Source organism: Musca autumnalis, unplaced genomic scaffold (assembly GCF_047663935.1).
Source record: "Musca autumnalis isolate F117 unplaced genomic scaffold, ASM4766393v1 scaffold_3, whole genome shotgun sequence".
Lineage (NCBI taxonomy): Eukaryota > Metazoa > Arthropoda > Insecta > Diptera > Muscidae > Musca > Musca autumnalis.
In genome coordinates this window covers 37,766,659-37,786,836 of record NW_027411866.1, presented here as the reverse complement: position 1 = coordinate 37,786,836, position 20,178 = coordinate 37,766,659, and the positions used below count along the sequence as shown (strand labels likewise).

At 37.5% G+C, this 20,178-nt stretch overlaps 3 protein-coding genes across 5 annotated transcripts in view; 2 read left to right on the top strand and 1 right to left on the bottom strand.

Annotated features, from left to right (window-relative positions):
• The window catches only part of Vsx2 (Visual system homeobox 2), a 459,366-nt gene that overhangs the window by 371,797 nt on the left and 67,391 nt on the right, over window positions 1-20,178 (top strand). The window lies entirely within an intron of this gene.
• On the bottom strand, window positions 4,444-4,927 carry LOC141399970 (uncharacterized). The gene is made up of 2 exons (XM_073979361.1): window positions 4,848-4,927; window positions 4,444-4,786 (listed from the first exon to the last, which is right to left on the bottom strand). The coding sequence occupies exons 1-2, from the start codon at window positions 4,855-4,857 to the stop codon at window positions 4,521-4,523; spliced, it is 276 nt and encodes a 91-aa protein (XP_073835462.1). The 5' UTR covers window positions 4,858-4,927; the 3' UTR covers window positions 4,444-4,520.
• LOC141399977 (uncharacterized) overlaps window positions 5,195-20,178 on the top strand; it is a 36,152-nt gene continuing 21,168 nt past the window's right edge. The window contains exon 1 of the mRNA XM_073979369.1: window positions 5,195-5,378. The gene's annotated coding sequence lies outside the window, so the exon portion shown is untranslated. The remainder of the gene's footprint in view (window positions 5,379-20,178) is intronic.

Sequence of the window (20,178 nt, the reverse complement as noted above, 5' to 3'; positions counted from 1 at the left end):
TCATCGCATTTAAATGTGGACGTTCTTTTTGGGTAAATACCGGATGCCTCTTTCATTTTTTTGTTGAGATTGAAATCGTCGTGAAGAAGTTGTAATCTTTCAATTTCCTGGCATTACTTGTTTATTTATTTGTGCATTTTTTGCGGCACGGGTTGCAGTTTTAATTTCTTGATTCAATTCCCAATATTTTTCAAAGTTAATATTCTTATATTTGCTTCGTTCTTCGAGAAGTGCACGTATTTCTTCAGTTATCCAGTCGTTCTTCTTACGTCTAGTTGTTGTTGTACCTAATACAACTTTCGACACGTTGTTGATGGATTCTTTTAAAGTGTTCCATTGCTGTTTAATGTTATTGCCAACGATGTTTAGGTTGTCGTTTATTTGATTTTTCATTGTCTGCCACGTAGAAGTGTCGCTAAGCCTTTCAAAGTTGGAAGGATTAGAAGGATGTGATCCGAGGGAACGTCAGCACCAGGATATGTGGAACATCTACTCACACACGAAGAATATCGCTTATTTATTAATATTGTTACGAATGTAACTGACAGGTTTTAGTTAAATTAGTTCAATTTCCGTTAATTTAAAAATTTTAATTGTAACGTAAAGTTTTTATTACGCAGTTACTTTATTTAAGCAACAACAACTACCATGTAGAATGCTCTTCATCATTTTAGTTCTTACTTTACCTTTTGTTAATGTGCTTTTGTTTGTTTTGCCATAATCATGTAATTATCGTTTAGTTTGCTACTTCTTTATTTCTTGCATTTGTTTGTTGTTGTAATTACGTCATTAGTGTGTTTGTCCACTTGTATTGATCTTCGCCCATGTATGTGAGTCTGGTTGTTCGCTTATGGGTACTTTACACCATATGTTTTTGCATATGAGTTGTCACAGGTGGAACTAGCAATGACGAGTGGGTTGTGTTTTAAGCGTTGAACTGAACAGATGGGTTATAGAATCGCTGCGTGCTAACTAGAGACAATCTGTGTGCTTAGTAATTAAAGTCGGTTCCGAATAAGTGTAATAAAGTAAATCAAGCATTGTAGAAACGTAATCTAAAACGAACCCTGTTTTATTTGGTACAAATTGTATTGGGGAATAAAACAACGGCTATACAGAGATTAGTTAAATCTAATTCCGTAACAATATGTAGTCAATTTTATTTCTGACTATGTTATTATTGTTGTCTTGTGGCGACTTCCAAGTATATAATCGTCTCGAATGGAGACTAAACATAGTGTTACTAATTTTAAACTTGTGTTCTTGGCAAAATTGGATTAGCCTTTCTCCTCTTTCGTTACGTTGGCCTAATCCAAATTTACATGTAACATCAGTTGTTCCAACTTTCGCATTAAAATCCCATGATATCATCGGGTTTTGTCATTGTCAATACTTTTTCCACATCACTGTAAAATTGTTCTACCTCCTCATTGTCGCCATCACATGTGGGTGCATAAACATGTATTATGTTCAAGTTAACCAGTTTTCCGGATATTTTGATCATCATCACTTTATCCGAAATCGGGAAATATCCTGCCACACTGGGTGCAATATTATGTTTAACTAAGATAGCAACACCCTTTCTGTTGATTCCGCCAACATTGCCTGAATGATAAACCTTTGTATTCTCAGAAAGGAGCTCTGAGCATTCAGACCACCATGTCTCACTTATACCCAATATATCCATTTGTGGCCGTTTCATTTCGCTTATGGTGTTGTCCAGTTTACCAAGCTCATAAAGACTTCGAACATTCCATGTTCCAATTTTATCGTTTAGACATCGTAAATATTAGTCCTGGTTGATCAAAGCAAATTTAATTTTTTCGTATTATTTACAAATTCTGACATTTAAAATTATGTTTGTTGTAGCAATTCACCGATGCATCCTCTTTCTTGTGCCAGCCTGCAAATTTTTGTAAATCTAGCAACATGTTGCAAAAAACAGAGTTGTATACGAGGATTTATTTTTGTATAGGAAATCTGGTAGATTATCGCCGGATTTAGCAAATAATGCGCTAAATCAGACTAATGAGGTCATATCTAAATGACCTATAATAGCTGATTTAGACTAGCCATAAATCCTCAACTCGATTTAATGTATCCAGTACAAATCTCATTGTATTTAGATATACCTTTGGAGGATTTAAATGGCAGTCAGCTGATTTGTGTTCATAGCACAATTACCAAGGTAGATGCATCAGCCCATCTGATCGAATTTGAGACGTCAAAAATATTGTTGTAAATTGAATCGTCTCAAAAAAAAAACAAACGGCAAATTACAGATTTGTTGTTTAATATTAAAAATGTTAGCACATCATGCTACTAATGCTAACTAATGAGCAAATAATGAATTATTTTATCGTTTAGACATCGTAAATATTAGTCTTGGTTGATTAAAATCAACTTTCTATATCAAAGGAAATCTATTTTTTTCGCCTTGTTTACAAATGTCGACATTTTAAATTATTTGTGTTGTAACCATGGTGCATGAAAGAAGGTGATACAATAGAGGTGTTTTTTTTACTTACTAAATGTTGCTGACATTTTTTTCAGCAACTTTTCCTTTGTACAACTGTCAAAATTATTACTAAATATAATAATTGTTACTAATTATCACGTAAAAAGACACAGCTAATAATACCAACTGATGTCTTCATTTGCTGTCAAAACATATTTTAAATCAAAAATAAATAACAAATATTTCTCTTCTATAAAGAATATCTGCGAAAACCGCTTCGGGAAGAATATTTTACCGTTTCGCAAAAAAATTTGACGGCAAATGAAGACTACGTTCTGAATTCGCCTTTTGGATCATCATTGGTTGTAACAGTTCACCGATGCATCTATCTTGTTTATTGTGCCAGCTTGCAACTTTTTGTATTTTCTAGCAACATGTTGCAAAAAACAGAGTTTAAAACAAATCCACTCAATACGAGGATAATGTGCTAAATCCGGCTAATGAGGTCATATCTAAATGGCCTATAAAACAGACATGATTTGAGAATTTTTCAAGATGACTCTTATAGGCCATTTAGATATGAGCCCATTTAAAAGGATTTACCGCATTATCTACTTTTATTTGCTAAATCCGGCCATAATCTACCAGATTTACCATACAAAAACCGGAAATAATTGAATAAAAAGTTATTTAATATTTGTTTTAAGTATCCATATTTGTTCACAGATCCGCAAACGTCTATACCCAGCAAAATAAATTGGAAGTAGTGCAATGTGGACTAGTTCTTTCACGGTATGTTTTGATGCAGTTCAAACGGAGTCGTGAAAAAGGCACTCCAGTACTCACATTTTAACCGCATTTGGATGCAATCCAAAGAATCACATCCAATTGTGACATTTTAACAACATCCGGATGCAGTTCAACGGAGTCGTGAAAAAGGCACTCCAATTCCTCACAATTTTACAGCATCCGGATGCAGTCCAAACGGAGTCGTGAAACAGGCACTCCGTTCGCTACATTTTATTAGTAGTTGTTAGAGATCCCTACAAGTACATAAATCAGTTTGTATATCTCTACAGGCAGCGGCATACATTTTCCAAAAAGAGATAAGCGTGTTAAGATTTCCAAAAAGTTGTTAATACAAACTAAAAAATATTTAGTTTGTGAACATTTTTCCGGTAACTCACGAGAAGAAAATTTCCCAATAGAGTGCTGTTGGAGTACATTTCGAAATTGTAACTGGTGATGGGAAGACAATATCAAACCCATATAGCAGATGAAGCAAAAACAATTCAGCTTGGATTAAATAGAGAGCGGAGGAAACACGCATGTTTGCGATTGAATTCAATGAAGAATTTTCATAATTTGAGTTAATGTAACTGCATCCTATTCTACCCCAAAGGGTTAGTTAAAATGCAATGCCAAAGGGTCAGCTAAAATGCAGTGCAATGGAGTGCCTCTTTCAGTAGTCACGCTCTTGTAAAAATCATGAGTGAAAATGCATAATTTGATGGCTTCCAGATCACTTGTATATATGATTTAACTGCCTCTTTGGAGGCAAACCTTTTGCTGGGTAGTGGCTATGGCAAAAGAATGCATGTAATATTTTGTTTGCTGTTGTGTATGTATACGTAAACAAAAATCAGCTGACTGCCATTTAAATCCTCCACAAGATATACATATGTATATAAATGCCGAAAGATTTGTACTGGATTTATTAAATCCAGTGGAGGATTTACGAATAGTCTAAATCAGGCATTATAAAGTTTACTAAGGATGCGATTCTCAGTTGCCCTGAGCATAGACTTGAACATTCAGTTTGGTGTGGCGTTTTTGGATGTATTTCCAAGAGAACCCAGGAATAGACTTTTTCGGTCCATTTCTGTGCAGACAACACCTTCTATGTAGTGCACCCTAATTATTCGTCATATCTGAATTCTTCAAACACGTCTTCGTTCTTCAAACAAAAATAAACTCTACTAATATGCATGCTTTCAATCTTCAGATCAATATATTTCAAGATTTCTTTTTTTATAATCCATCTTCGAAAAAAAGAATCCCTTTAATTTTCTGGACAAGGATCAACCCATTTCCATTCGTTCCATGGAACACATGCAGCTTTAGCCGAGTCAAACAAATGAGCATCTGGACAACGTACCAATTCAGCTGCAGCACCAGCCGACTTACACACCCAATAGCCAGTAGGATCCCAGAAATTGCGAACGGGAACATTTAAATTGTTATTAGAGCAGACGGGTGCATTGTTGCTATCAGGATCACACGCCAAGACAATGGCTAGCAGGGCAAAAAAGGCAATCAAAAAACTAACTGTAATGAAAGAAATAACACATTAGATCCGTGACTCCTTGGGGGAATATTTGGCACCTACAATATTTCATGTTTTTTGTTTTTAGTAGTCTTTACTTGTAATTAAGAACTTATGACTTTAACTGCGTTACTCTAGCTTATTTATAGTAAATTCTCAATGTGCAAACTTTATCTTATCTTAAAATAGTTTTTTATTAGTCTTGTAAATTTTAACATCGAAAGTCAATGCACTTTTGATGTAACTGCATCTCTTCTGGTTACCAACATCTATTGTTCGCTTCTTTACAATGCCACTTAAGATTGCAGCTGTTATCTTTTTAATTGTTTAGATAGTTTCTTTTTTTCTAATAGTTTTCTACAAATTATGGTAGTAACTCTTCAAATCGTTCGTAGACACATCATATTTTAGTATTCCGGCGTTCTTTTTACAACTCCTAACGGTATTTGCTAAAGCAGAGCAACAGAAGTCAACATTTCCATTTGAAGAAATTGAGACTTTGAAATTGCCATTAACGTAGTGACAGTTTACAAATGATATGACAGAAAAGTACTGTGCAAAATTACTATGTGTAGTAAGAAATGGAAGTTAATGGTATTATTATTGTTTATAATTGATGACATCATAATGCTTTATGTTTATTTTGTAGTAAAAATGATCCCTTTTGAACGTATTTTTGGGTGTTTTTTTATTTAATGTTGTTAAAAAATAGTCTTTTAGTACCTTGTATCCTCACGTTATTTTTATTTATGTAAATGTTCGTGGAAGTGTCTAGCTCTTTAGTGGAATTCTGTAACTCATTTTTCGAGTTACCGATAAATATCCATAGAATTAAAATGCTTATTTGATTTAAAGTTTCTCGACCTTTCAAGTTTTTATTTATTATGTTTTAAGACTTCGTCTTATCGGGCTATAAGGTTTTCGTTAATCAATAAAAATAAAGACTATTTATTTCATTTTTCTACCCGGCGTTTCGTTGGGATTTTCCAACATCTTCAGGGGTAATTTTTATTAATCTGGCAACGACAACGAATATATATACAATACAATAATTAGTTTTTATATTTTTACATTCTGTTTATAATTTCGATAATTAACGAATTTTTTCGGTAAGTTAACAGCCAACAGTTGACAACAGTGCTGTCAACTTTTATTGATACTTTTCATTCATTATTTTACTCTTTAATTTGACTGATTTTTGTCGGTAACTCAAAAAATGAGTTACAGAATTCCACTCCTGGAAAAAAATTATCTCGTCTGCCGAAAGTTGCCGAGCGGTATTCAGTTTTCATTATACTGATCCTACTCGAAGTTTTGTGAATGTTTAGTGAAGGGTTTTTGGACGTTTTCAAGTAATCGGTGTTGTTGTTTTTGCATTTTGTTTCGATTTTATTTTATAAAAAAAAAATGTTTTTTTTTATTTTGGCCAGATTTGTCAAATAAAACCTAATAATGCGCTAAATCCAGCTAATGATGTCATATCTAAACGGCCTATAAAATGAAATGCAGATCTTATTGCAAATTATTGCTGCCGTCTGTCTATGGTATTAGGTAGAGCTGGCAAACTATAGTTTCGATCGCTGTCGAAAAGCTATGTACATATATGCCGGTCTTCATATGAAGTTTCTATTTATTGCATTGTATAATTTTCCGGTGGCAGCTGTTCTCTGGCTTTCCATCGTCGCTAATTATTACGCCAAGGTATTTGAATTCATGAACTTGTTTTAGCTGCGTTTGACCTAACGTTATTGAGTGGCTTTGTGGTTGTCTTGCAATGACCATAGTTTCTGTTTTAGACTTTCTTATACGCAGGCTTCTTCTGTCCAATTCTCAATTAAGTATATTCAGATTTGTCTGAAGATCTCCTACGGAACTTTCTAAGAGCACAAGATCATCAGCGTCTGCGTCTGAGTGGCTATCCGGACTGGGCTCATTCTCTCGTGTCCTAAGTGTAAAGGGTTAAGTTTGCTTTTGCATTCTTTAAGAATGTCGTCCATAAGTGTGATAAAGAGGTATGAGCTCAATATGTCGCCTTGTTTACACCGGTATTGTTGCAGAATTCTCTTAATTTTGAGTTGCGTACTCTGACATAATTCAACGGCCGGTTCTATGTACCGGATTGACCCGAGGAACCATCTTCTCGGCCAGGGGCCTTCACCTCAGCAACTACTTGTTCGTGTTCGTCTTTATTTTTATTTTGGGAGCGGCATGTCCCGGAATGCCTGCTCCGGATTCTTTCGGTCGGTGCCGGGATTGAGAGTAACCCCGGGTCATGGTTCTGCACCGTTTGTCAACGTCTCATCCACCATAGGTCGGTGTCAATGAGATGCAACGGGTGCCAAGGATGGGTGCATTTCAGGATCTGTTCAGGCTTCACCTACCTGAGGGAGTATTACGACAGGGTTTATGTTGCCTCGTGCTGCGCCAATATGAACCCCAGGAGTCTTCATCATCAACATCATCGGATTATGAAACTCCCCCGCAATCTCCCAGACAGCAGTATCAGCAGCAGCCATTAACACCGCGTGTTGCCAGTTCCTGAGGATGTAACATTCTTGCAGTTTAACTCCCGCTTGCGACGAAAATTCCAATTGTCGCAATTTAAGTAGTCCAGAACTAGTTCTAATCATTACTAGTTCACAATTGGCCCATAAGTAATGCGAAGGGAACCAATTGTCACCTTTTTATCCTCAAGTAAACGCTGAGGCGTCAGTTGCGACTATAAATGAAGCATCCAATAACAGAAGCTAGTGTTGATGGACTGAATATCTTCGTACATATTATTCATATTGTTCTGGTATAAAAAAAGGAATACGAAGGAAATATGCAAATCGCACTCTTCTTCTCTCTATCCGCTAGCAATTCCAAGTGTCGCAATTTAAATAGGCCTAAACTAGAGGTAAGTGGTACTAGTTCACAATTGACCCATAAGTAATGCGAAGGGAACCAATTGACACCCAAGTAAACGACGAAGCGTCAGTTGTGACTATTTCCCACCACTTTTTTTATAAATAAACTGGTATATGACTGTAAACCTAGAACTAGTACAATACCACCTACAGGTAATGCATAGAGTGTCAATTGGTTACCTCCTATGACATCCCAATGTTAAAGTTTACAGTTGATTGCACTGTGAGGGCTCAGAAGTGGAACTAGTTACTGTAACGCTGAGAATCGGCGAGTTTCCGATGCCGAACTAGCCCATCGCGCAAGCGGGACTGCGATGGTCTTCGAACCAAGATCGATGAGATCGTGGACTTCATGAGTCGGAGAAATATTATGGTCGCGGCGATCCAGGAAACGAAGCTGTGCAACAACTGCAGTCTTTGGAGTTGTGATGAATACAACGAGAACTGGGGGTGGAGGGCTTGCATTCCTACTGCACCAGTCTGTCCAGTACAGACCTATCTCGCCTGAGCTAGACTCTTGGGACCCATACTTGGAGTGTATGGGGGTAGCGGTAAGGTGTGGATCCGCCGAGATAGAACTGCTGAATGTGTACATCCCGCCGGTCAATAGCTGTGCCCCGCGTTATTTGCCTAACATCAGACCTCTGGTGCGAGGTGATAACCGGCTTGTCCTAGGGATTTCAATGCACATCACGAGTTATGGCATTCAGCTCTAGGGAATGACCAGTGAGGTACAGATCTGGCTGAGCTAATAGATAGCTCCACATTCTGAACTGCGAACGAGGACGCACCCACCAGGATTAGAGGAGACTGCCACAGTTCGCCTGACGGGATTAGCTAATGAGCGTGATGAGCTTCGCCGTACGAACACTAACTACCCCAGAGTCAGGGAACTGACAATTGAAGTCAATAGATTAGTCAGTGAACACAAGCGGAAAAAGTGGCTAGAACATCTGAAGTGCTGCAACATTGGAGCCGGCTGTAATAAATTGTGGACAACGGTTAAGGCGCTATCGAACCCTGGTAGGAGAGATGATCGGACATCTGTCACGTTTAACGGCGTGGCTTTGACAGATCCGAAGAGGTGCGCTGGCTATTTCTGCCGACAATTTATCGAGCACCCCGGGCGAAGAGAAGTGTTTTGCGTCGTTTGCGATCTCTTCCAGCCGAAGAAGAACCGCCACAATTTACGATGGATGATGTTGCAGATGTTATCCGAGGCGCAAAGTCATCCAAAGCGCTGGGACCTGACGGAATTTCTATGGTGATGCTAAAACAGCTGGATGACCCAGGAGTCGAGTATTTAAGTAAGGTCCTCAACTTATCGCTAGCCACCCTAATAGTTCCCGATGCCTGGAGGATGGGCAGGGTGGTCCCGCTGCTGAAACCTGGCAAAGATGCCAGTAAAGGTGAGTCGTACAGGCCGATTTCTATCACCAGTAGCAAAGATACTCGAGGCATTACTTCTCCCCAGCATCAGAACATGTTATCCAGTTGCCGATCATCAACACGGGTTCCGGAAGCAGCACAGTACCACAACAGCACTGCACGCCATTTCCACATATATTGGACGAGGACTCAACCAAGACAAACCATGTCACAGAACAGTGACGGTAGCATTGGATCTGACCAAAGCGTTTGATACGGTCAGCCCTGCTAGGCTGTTCGAGGATATCGAGAATACTACCCTCCGGCCTTGTCTAAAACGCTGGGTCATCAACTATTTGTGTGGTCGCCAGTCATACGTGGAATTCAGAGACAGGAAGTCCAAACCCCGTTGAGTGAAGCAGGGAGTTCCCCAAGGAGGGGTGATATTTCCGGAACTGTTGAACCTCTACCTCTCTGCAATTCCACGCCCTCCCGACGGCATTGAGTTAATTACGTACGCGGATGATTGTACACTCATCGCGTCAGGTCCCAATATCGGTAACGTTTGTGAAAGGCTAAATGCCTATCTCATTGATCTTATAGAGTTTTTCCACGCAAGGAATATGAAAATACCCACCACTAAGTCAACAGCCACACTGTTCACCACATGGATGGCGCAAATGAAGCTCCCTCGTCCCAGCATACTACAGTTATCTGCGATAAGCTGAGAAACAGGAACAAGGTCCTCATGTCCCTAGCCGGCAGCATTTGGGGTGCGGATAAAGAAACCTTGTTAACCACATAAAACGCGATAGGTCGATCTGTGGTAAGCTATGCGGCGCCAGCTTTATTTGCTAACGTAAGTGATACGCAATGGGATAAACTACAAATCTGTCAGAATGCTGTCCTGAGAACAGCTACAGGGTGCCACCTCATGTCTGCAGCGGACCATTCACATGAGGAGGCAAAGATCCTTCCTGTGAGTCGTCACAACAGGATGTTGACGATGCAGTACTTGCTTGGATGCTATAGGCAAGAACACCCAAATCACCATCTGGTGGATATGCCTGAACCTCCCAGGCGAGTTAGGGAGGATTATAGAGATCTAGAGAGAGAGGTCCAAAGATATAAAAGAGAACCTCTAGATCAACGTGCATACCAGGCAGGTTTAAGAGACATTCATACTGATGCGGTTGTAGAGGCTCTGGCAGCCTACAGTGTGAATATAGTCCTCGAAGATCATCCACCACCCGTGGCAGCGGAAGAACAGCAGCTGCCAAGACAAACGAGAGTCGTGTTGGCGCAACTTAGATCTGGTTGGTGCAGCCGCCTCAATTCTTACTGGGCCAGGATTGATGGCACGCGGAATATCTGCCCAGCATGTGGCACCGGTCCGCATACTACGCAGCACCTGTTTAACTGCCCAGCAAACCCGACTGACTCAACTCCTCTCTCTCTCTCTCTCTTTGGACTAATCCAATTCAAGTGGCGTCCTTTCTGAGCTTGGAGCTAGGCAGAGCCGAATCAATAAAATAAGGATTTACATGTACTTGTAGAAGCTGCTCCAACACCAACAACTTATTATACCCTCCACCATAGTATGGAGGGTATATTAAGTTTGTTTTTCCGTTTGTAACGCATTGAAATACTCATTTGCGACCCTATAAAGTATATATATTCTTGATCAGGGTAAAATTCTGAGTCGATCTGTGCACGTCCGTCCGTCCGTCCGTCCGTCCGTCTGTGGTAATCACTCTAGCATCCACAAAAATAGAGATAGAACGCTGAAATTTTGGGAAAATGCGTCTTTTGTTTGCAGGCAGGTCAAGTTCGATGATGGGCTATATCGGTCCACGTTTTGGTATAGCCCCCATATAACGGTAACCCCCGATTTACGGTATTTTGACGTTTTTAGCTACATTTTCAGACCGATTTAGCTATAATTTGACATTTAGGGTTCTTAAGTGCCAATAAACTTATATAACAAAAGTTGTGGACATAGGTCCACGTTTTGGTATAGCCCCCATATAACGGTACCCCCCGATTTACGGTATTTTGACGTTTTTAGCTACATTTTCAGACCGATTTAGCAATAATTTGACATTTAGAGTTCTTAAGTGTCAATAAACTTATATAACAAAAGTTGTGGACATAGGTCCACGTTTTGGTATAGCCCCCATATAACGGTAACCCCCGATTTACGGTATTTTGACGTTTTTAGCTACATTTTCAGACCGATTATGCTATAATTTCACAGTTAGGGTTCTTAAGTGCCAATAAACTTATATAAAAAAACTAGTGGACATAGGTCCATGTTTTGGTATAGCCCCCATATAACGTAACCGACCTATTTCAGGTATTTTGACGTTTTTAGCTACATTTTCAGACCGATTTAGCTATAATTTGATATTTAGGGTTCTTAGTGACAAAAAAACTTACCTTCGAAAAAATTTTGAACATAGGTACATATTTTGGTATAGCCCCATATAACGGTACCCCCCGATTTACGGTATTTTGACGTTTTTAGCTACATTTTCAGACCGATTTAGCTATAAATTGACATTTAGGGTTATTAAATGTCAAGAAATTGATATTACTAGTGGACATAGGTCCATGTTTTGGAATAGCCCCCATATAACGTTGCCGCCTGATATCAGGTATTTTGACGTTTTAAGTCACATTTCTAGACCTAATTAGCTATAATTTGATATTTAGGGTCCTTTGTGACCAAAAAAACTTATATTCAAAAAAATTATGAACATAGGTCCATGTTTTGGTATAGCCCCATATAACGGTACCTCCCGATTTTCGATATTTTGAGAATTTTACCTGTAATTTAAACATTTGACATTTTCACCACACCTCTCCACCAAAAATTGTCAAGAAAGGTCGATGAATTGATAAAGCCCCCATAAAACGGTACCTCCCGATTTTCAGTAATTTGATGATTTTCACTACAATATTAAACCGAACTAGCAGTAATTTGACATTTGAAGTTTTTAGTGCTCACAACACCTCTCCATCAAAAATTGTCAACATAGGTCCATGTTCGGATATAGCTCCCATATAACGGTGCCACCCAATTTGAAGTAATTTTGCAATTTTAGCTTAAATTTTTAACCGAACTGTAATTTGACATTTGAAGGTTGTAGTGGTCACCACACATCTGCATCAATAACTTTCAACATAGCCCCATATAACGATACTTCCCGATTTTCGGTACTTTGAGGATTTTACTCAAAATGTTTAACCAACCTAGGTCCATGTTTTGGTATAGCCCCACAACAAACCTCCCGATTTTCCGTACCTTAGCTTTATTTTTTGGACGAACATTCTGTAATTTTAAATTTAAAAGCCAACAAAAAGTCTGCAACAAGAATTGTTCATTTAAGTCAATATTTTCGTATAGCCCACATACCTCCGAACTAGCTTTTAAGGACATTTTAAGTTCCCACGTTATGTAACGATTTTCGGTATTTTGAAGATTCTAGCTACAATTTTTAACCGAATTAGGAGTTATTTGACATTAAAGGCTCCCATCAAAAACTGTCAACATAGGTCCATGTTTTATTGTAACCCCTATATAACGGTACCTCCCAATTTCTAGCCCACCAAAAATTGTCAACATCAGACATTTTAACGTACCCACTTAAAGTTGGGGACAGGAATGAAAACTAATTATTCCATTTTAGTTCAGAATATTTTACGGTGGAGGGTATGAAAAGTTCGGCCCGGCCGAACTTAACGCTTTTTTACTTGTTATCATTAATTTCATTTCATCAACACGGCTATTTGCTTAGTAGACTCCTACTTAAATTTGAGAACGCAATCTGTTGTGGTTAAACAAAAAGTTTCCCGAGCGATGCATCTTATAACAGACGTCCCTCAAGGCTCAATTCTCGGACCACTGTTTTTCTTTTCAATGTACTTACAAGATTTGCAAGACCGTATTGTCCATTTCAAATTCCACGTTTACGCAGATGATGTGCAGCTATACATGAGTTGCCCCAAAACCGACATTGCATTGTTCAACGGAGACTTGAGCCATGTTCATGCTTAGGCAAGTAACAATGGTCTCTTCCTCAACCCCTCAAAAACTAAATGTTTGATAATAAGTAAGTCTGCAATCACACTATCGGAAAGGCCTCATGCAATTAAAATTAACAACCAGGAAATAAACATCGCCAACGAAGTCAAAAATCTTGAATTAATATTTAATGATCGCTTGACTTGGAAAACCCACATAAATATAGCGACGGGAAGAGTTTTTGGAATGCTCCGAACTCTCTACGTAACTCAAATGTTCACACCATTGCACATAAGAATGCTCCTAGCAAAATCATATCTCGTGCCTCATCTGTTATATGAGATAAGAAGAGCCAACAGTGATTGCAAGTTGCATTTAATGCCATTATAAGATACGTGTTTTACCTTCGACGACAGGACAACATAACGACATGTTCTCACAAACTATTTGATGTAACATTTGAAAATCTTCTAAAAATCAAAGTTCTAACTTTCCTACACAAAATCGTATACACCATGAAACCAGGATAGCTTTATGACAACTTGCGTCTCGCACAATCTAATAGAGGGAATAAATTTATCATTCCACGACATATCGGCAAATTCTCTGATTGTCATTTCTTTATAAATGCAATCAAACAACACACAAGTCATTGGCAATGCTAAGATTTTCAAAACCACTCTATACAGGTTGTTCGAACAAGGACAATTCATCACAAACCTATATCTGTATATCTTGTTACAAACTATAAAAACAAATATCTAAATCATATCAATTTTATAAATTAATTTATTATTGTTACTTTGTTACTATCCATTACTACTGTTTGTAAAACTAAAAAACCCACACTGTAATTTATAACACTTGTTGTTGTTGTGTGGGAAACCAAATAAATAAATAAAATATTGTTACGGAATTAGATTTAACTAATCTCCGTGTAGACGTTGTTTTATTCTCCAATACGATTTGTACCAAATAAAACAGGGTTCGTTTCAGATTACGTTTCTACAATGCTTTATTTACTTTATTACACTTATTCGGAACCGACTTTAATTACTAAGCACACAGCTTGTCTCTAGTAAGCACGCAGCTCTTCTTTAACCGATCTGTTCAGTTCAACGCTTAAAACACAACTAACTCGCCGTTGCTTGTTCCACCTGAATTTATCTAAAAATTCCCTCGTTCAAGAATCCTCTAGAACACGTCTGGCAACACCTCGAATCTGTGCATCGAACACACAGACGCACATTCGCACTAAGCGAACAACCATACTCACATACTTGGGCGAAGATCAATACAAGTGGACAAGCACACTAATGACGTAATTACAACAACAAACAAATGCAAGAAATAAAGAAGTAGCAAACTAAACGATAATTACATGATTATGACAAAACAAACAAAAGCACATTAATAAAAGGTAAAGTAAGATCTAGAGTGATGAAGAGAATTCTATATGGTAGTTGTTGTTGCTTAAATAAAGTAACTGCGTAATAAAAACTTTACGTTACAATTCAAATTTACATTTTACATTCGTAACAATATGTAAATAAATAATTCCTGCAGTTTTTATAAAAACTTCTTATTCTTATTAGAAGCTCTTCGTCGACACCCTTTTCCTTAGTGCGGTCCAAATTTCTTCCCATCGGACGCTATCAAATGCTTTTTCTAGGTCTATAAAGCACACGTGTAGTTCTTTATTGTACTCTATTGACTTTTCCACTATTTGCTGTACGGTGAATATAGCATCTGTAGTTTAACGGTTTGGTCTAAATCCGCATTGTTCGTCTTCTAGTAGATGTTCCACGCGTTCTCGGAATCGATTTGTTAGTATCCGGGATTTTTCCCGGAACACTTAAAAGTGAAGTTCTTCTGTGGTTTTCACATAGTCTGTTGTCGCCTTTTTTTCAATATTGGTGCTATAACGGCTATTTCCCAGTCCCGTGGTGTCGAAGCCGTATTCCAGCAGGTTTTTATTATGCTGAGAAGGGGGATCTTTCCCATCTCTGCCATATATTTCAGCATTTCAGGAGCTATTCCGTCATGCCCTGCAGCCTTTTCAAGTTTCACTTTCAGTAACGCTTCATTGAGTTCATTCTGTGGAGTAATTTCTGATTTTTTTGAAGTTTGTTTCCAGAGTATGACCAAATTGCCCCCATGTCCTTTGTTTTGCTGTTCTGACTAGACCTTTTACATATGTATAATCCATGGCACAATAATACAGGTACAACGGCAAAAACAGCTGATTATCACACTAGTTGTCAAAATACATTATCGTGAATAAAATCACATACAGAAGATAAACAAGCAATGCGTTATTGTGAACAAATTTGACGTTTGGTATGATTTGATGTAACACCTTCTTATTCTACCATGATATATTTTTTGATGCTTGTATTGGCCTACCATTCACGATAATGCATTTTGACAACTAGTGCGATAATCAGCTGTTTTTGCCGTTGTACCTGTATTATTGTGCCATGGGATCTACATATCTGCATTTTTGGTGGCCAGGTATTTTTTCCACCTATTCTTGTTGTACTGCCAATTTTACCTCCTCATTCCACCATTTGGTGGATTTAACACACCTTCCTCCGCTATAGACTTTGCCGCATGTTTCTGTGGCAGCTTCTTGTGGGGTATCCTTGAATTGTTTCCATATGTCCTCAAGATTTTGGACTTGAAAATAATAAAAAACTACCGTTATGGGCGTCTATACCTAAAATTGGACCAATCATGATTTTTGGGGAAAATAATCTTCTAGTCACTACGAGTTTACGGTAAAAGTTTCCGATCGATATCTTCATTAGAAATATTTTTGTCGCTCTCTCCCATACAAGCTAAACATCAGAGAAATGCGTAAGTAGCTGATTCTGACACTCATGAGCCACATGCTAAAAAACAAGTGTATGTGCGTGCGGCTTGCCACTCTAAAAAATAAATGCAAGTATTGCTTACCACTCTCAAAATATATACAAGTGTGGCTAGCTCAGGGTCGCGCTGTCTTTGCAAAGAAGTATAGTGAGGGCGCCCACTGAGTTGTTTTTGCATTTGCTTCTCTCTCTCACGTACAGTGTACGTGTAAATAAACAAACGATGAATATCATGTGGTTGTTGTTTTTTCACCCATGCATACACATATGCTGTAGTATTGATGGAAATATTACGGGCGACGCTGGGCTAGCTACTCAAAAAATAAATTAATTAAAAATGCTTTGCCAAGTAGTTTTGAATACGCAATAACATTTTCTGTTTTACTTTGTTGCTCATCGCACATCAAGTGTTGTTTTCAACCCTTGTAATTCAACCGATTGTCTCATACTCTCCGAGAGAGTGAGAGAAAAGATAATTTTCTAACACTGATTTTCAAACGTTAGAAGCATGGTACAATTAGAAAGTTAGATGCCTCAGCCCAGCTGATCGAATCTAAAACGTCAAGAAACTATGAATTCGCCATGAAAAATCAAAACGAAAAACCATATGATTCGGTAAGTAAGAGATAGCATGTCTACACTTTATAGACAAACACAAGCGATAAAAAGAGACAACAAGAGACCATTTGGCGAAAATTTTGACAGTTTACATTACAAAAAAAGTTGCTTTGTTGTAGCAATTCGCCGATGCATCTACCTTTCTTATTGTACCATGGTTAGAAGAATACGCAAAAGCACACATAACATCCCTGCAAACCAAATGTCGGATGTCTGAACAATTTCGGAAGCAAGATCGTTTAGATTTCGTTCCGATTTCTTAACGATTTTTCGGAGTGGAAATAGTTCAGATTTCGAGATTATGTCAACCACTTCATACAACTTTCGTTAAGATATCGTTAGGATTTCGGGTCCGACATCGGACGTAGCGTCCGATTTTTGTTCCGATTTAGTTACGATGTCGGTACGATTGGTTTGCTGGGACTCCAAGCAAATAAAGAAAAGCGTACACAAACGAAAGAACAACAAATAAAATTACAATTGTTTATTTTTTGTAGTGTTGTGTGTGCTTTCACTTAATGAGCCACTTGGTTTTTATGTATGATGTATTATCTGCTCTCCAGATTTTGTGCAGAGAGTAGAAAGCGGTCCCAGGTTGCCATTTTTTGTATTCATCTTAAAGCTAACTTTGTTGTCATCAGCGAAGTATACATCATAAAGGAAGTCGTTCTTCGGATTCAACACGAAGAAAAAAGTTTAAAGAAAAAAAGTTTAAAAGACTTTAGAAAAATAACGAAATTGCTGTAGAGGGGAACTCGATCTAAGATCTCCTAATTTCATGACATTGTTTCACTGAAACCACTCTAATACTAACTTTACATTTGCGCTTAATACTAATATTATGTGACAAATAACTCCTTAGGTCATGATAGCAAACTCCTTAAGTTATGGTAGCTCAATTAATTCATTCAATTAAAACTTTCTTTCAAAGAATGACCTTCGTACCAATAAGACAACAATAAATAAAAAAGCTCTAATGTAAACATACTCTAAGAGGAAACAGATCATGAACGAACTTGCCTAGCATTCGCTTCTTATCCTAGTGTTCCTAGGGAACGTCCATACAGCCTTCCCTTGTTTACACAATCAGACTTAAGCCGTAAAACCATCCAACGTTTCAGTAAAGTTGGGCGTCATTTCATTTCATAAAAGAATAAATGGAATAAGGGCAACATAGATAGAATTTTTCTTTATTATTTTATCAGAAATGGCGCCCAACTTGACTAAAACGTTGGATAAATTTTCGGCTTTATTCTGAAAGTAAATTCCCCGTGAGCTTTGTTTCTCTGCCGTTTCAACTTAAAGGAGAGCGTGAGAAAACACACGGGGAATTTACGTTCAAAATAGACTAACTGTCTTCGAATTCAGGAGTGAATTCTCGTAAAACGTTGCAGTTGACTGGCACTTGCTCTGGTAATTGCACTGCATTTTTTATTTCAAAGTTTTGCTGGGATGTAATACACGTTGATTGTACCAGATTTTGGCCCATTATTATAAAATTTCGGTAGTTAAATCTTGGTCGGTATCGGACAGATAAACATTTTTCTTATTCTTACAAGTTTACTTCAAAAATAAGTGTCAGATAATTTAAAATGAGTTTTGTGTTTCTTTTAAAATTTTAAATGCACCTGAGAGTTTGTTGCACCAAAACCAAGGAAATTTCAAATCATCCAATGCACAAAATCAAAGGAAATTTAAACTGAATTTAGGTATTTCAATATGGCAATGCTGTAAAAGAGAGCCCATATTCATGTAGGAGAGAGAGCATTCAATTGTCTTTTGTCAAATTTCCATATTTAAGAAAATAAAAAACGAAAACAAATCAGAAATTTTCGCGTTTCTTTCAAATAAGTAGTGGTCTTTCCCGAATAGAATAGCAGCTAATCGTTTTTCGCGCCTTCTATCAAGTCTATTTTTAAAATTTTTATTTTCACAAGCATTTCATTACCCACCATACCAATTCTATCGAAAATAATATCTTCTTCAAATGTTCCTTTAGAGATTTTTGCGACATTTTTTAATATTAAAAAGACTCAAAAATATCGCGAATAAATTAAATTTATTTTTGCATTATCGTGGTGAAAAAGTCAATGGTTGAAAGTATATTTGTTTCACATATTTTGGCGAACTTTTGTAAAACTTTATGAAATGGTCTGCTGGGTACAAACAAACAACACAAACAGCTGTTTCATAAATGCAGAAACTATCGTCTGTCAGGGTAAAAAGTTAATTCAAATTAAGGAATTTTTAATGCAAATTAACTCTGCCGTCTGTCTAGGGTATTAAGTAAACTTAAGGTATACAGATTTTGTTGGTTCATATTGCTACGAGGGCTGAACGATAACTATCTGGCCTAACAATGAAAACACTAATATATACCATCAAAAATAGTTTTATTGTTTTCTTAAGTAGTCTCTAGCATGATTTATGCGCTATTTCATGCGCTCAAACCAATTGTTGAATCCCTTTTTCCACTCCGATTTAAACACCTCCAAAACATGATTTTTGAACGCTTTTACAGCATCTTCTGGCTACGAAAATCGTTGACAACGCCTTTTCCTTGATATGCTGGAATCAAATAAAGTCATTGGATCCCCAGTCACGGCTGCACGCAGAGAAAAAAATGTGTTTGATCCAACAATATTCCAAGAGCAAAATATGTATTGTTAACATATTGTTGGATTCCTCATGTAGTATTGTAAATCCAAAAATAGTTTGTGTCAACTGAACAATATTTCTCTCTTTTCTTCGAAAATTTGTTTCTCTTCTCTCGCTATTCGATGCCGTGTTGAAAAAACAATTTTGGTGAGTTGTGGTGTGTTTGTATGACATGCTGCCTTTACCTTTGTTTTTGTGTGTATGTACTTGTGAGACTCTTGTTTTTATTTGTTTCCGTTTTGTTTCATTCTTCTTTCCTTTTCATGTTTGTTATGGTGTTTAATTATTCCTTATGTTGTGGTGGGTTCTTGTGGCTTTTTGTTTGTCTTTGTTGTCAGCCAATGCAGCAAACCATGTATTGTGTTCATCAATGATTGCAATATTATACGCGACATTTATATCCAAGTTATGCGAAAAGTGTATATGAGAAGTATATGCACTCAAATCAAAAATTTCTGGGCTGGTTTTCTGTATTGACAATACTTTTTGTAAACAAAATTAGATTATGATAGTTCCTACAATCGGTATTGTTAACGATTTTAACAATATTGCGGAAATTCGAAAGTTGTTTTTGTTTTCTATGTTTGGAACAAAAGATGGTATTTTTGGATTTGGATTACAATGTTTGAACAAAACAAATACATTTTTGGAACCAAAACATATATTTTTGTTCCAACAAAAGCGAAAAATATTTTTTCTCTGCGTGTGTACGGCGTATGACCCATCAATTCCACGTTTTGTCCAATCAAAAAGGCGCTGCTTTGAATCGATGTGTGAGGGCTCGCATTGTCATGATGTAGACTGATACGTCTTCTCATGTTCGTTTTTTCGAATTTCTCAGAAGACTTCTGGCAAACAGATTGTAGTGTAGCACTGAGAAATAACCGTCCTACATTTCTAAAGCCGTAGTCGCCACACGGTCAGTTTTGCCGAAGAAGCAG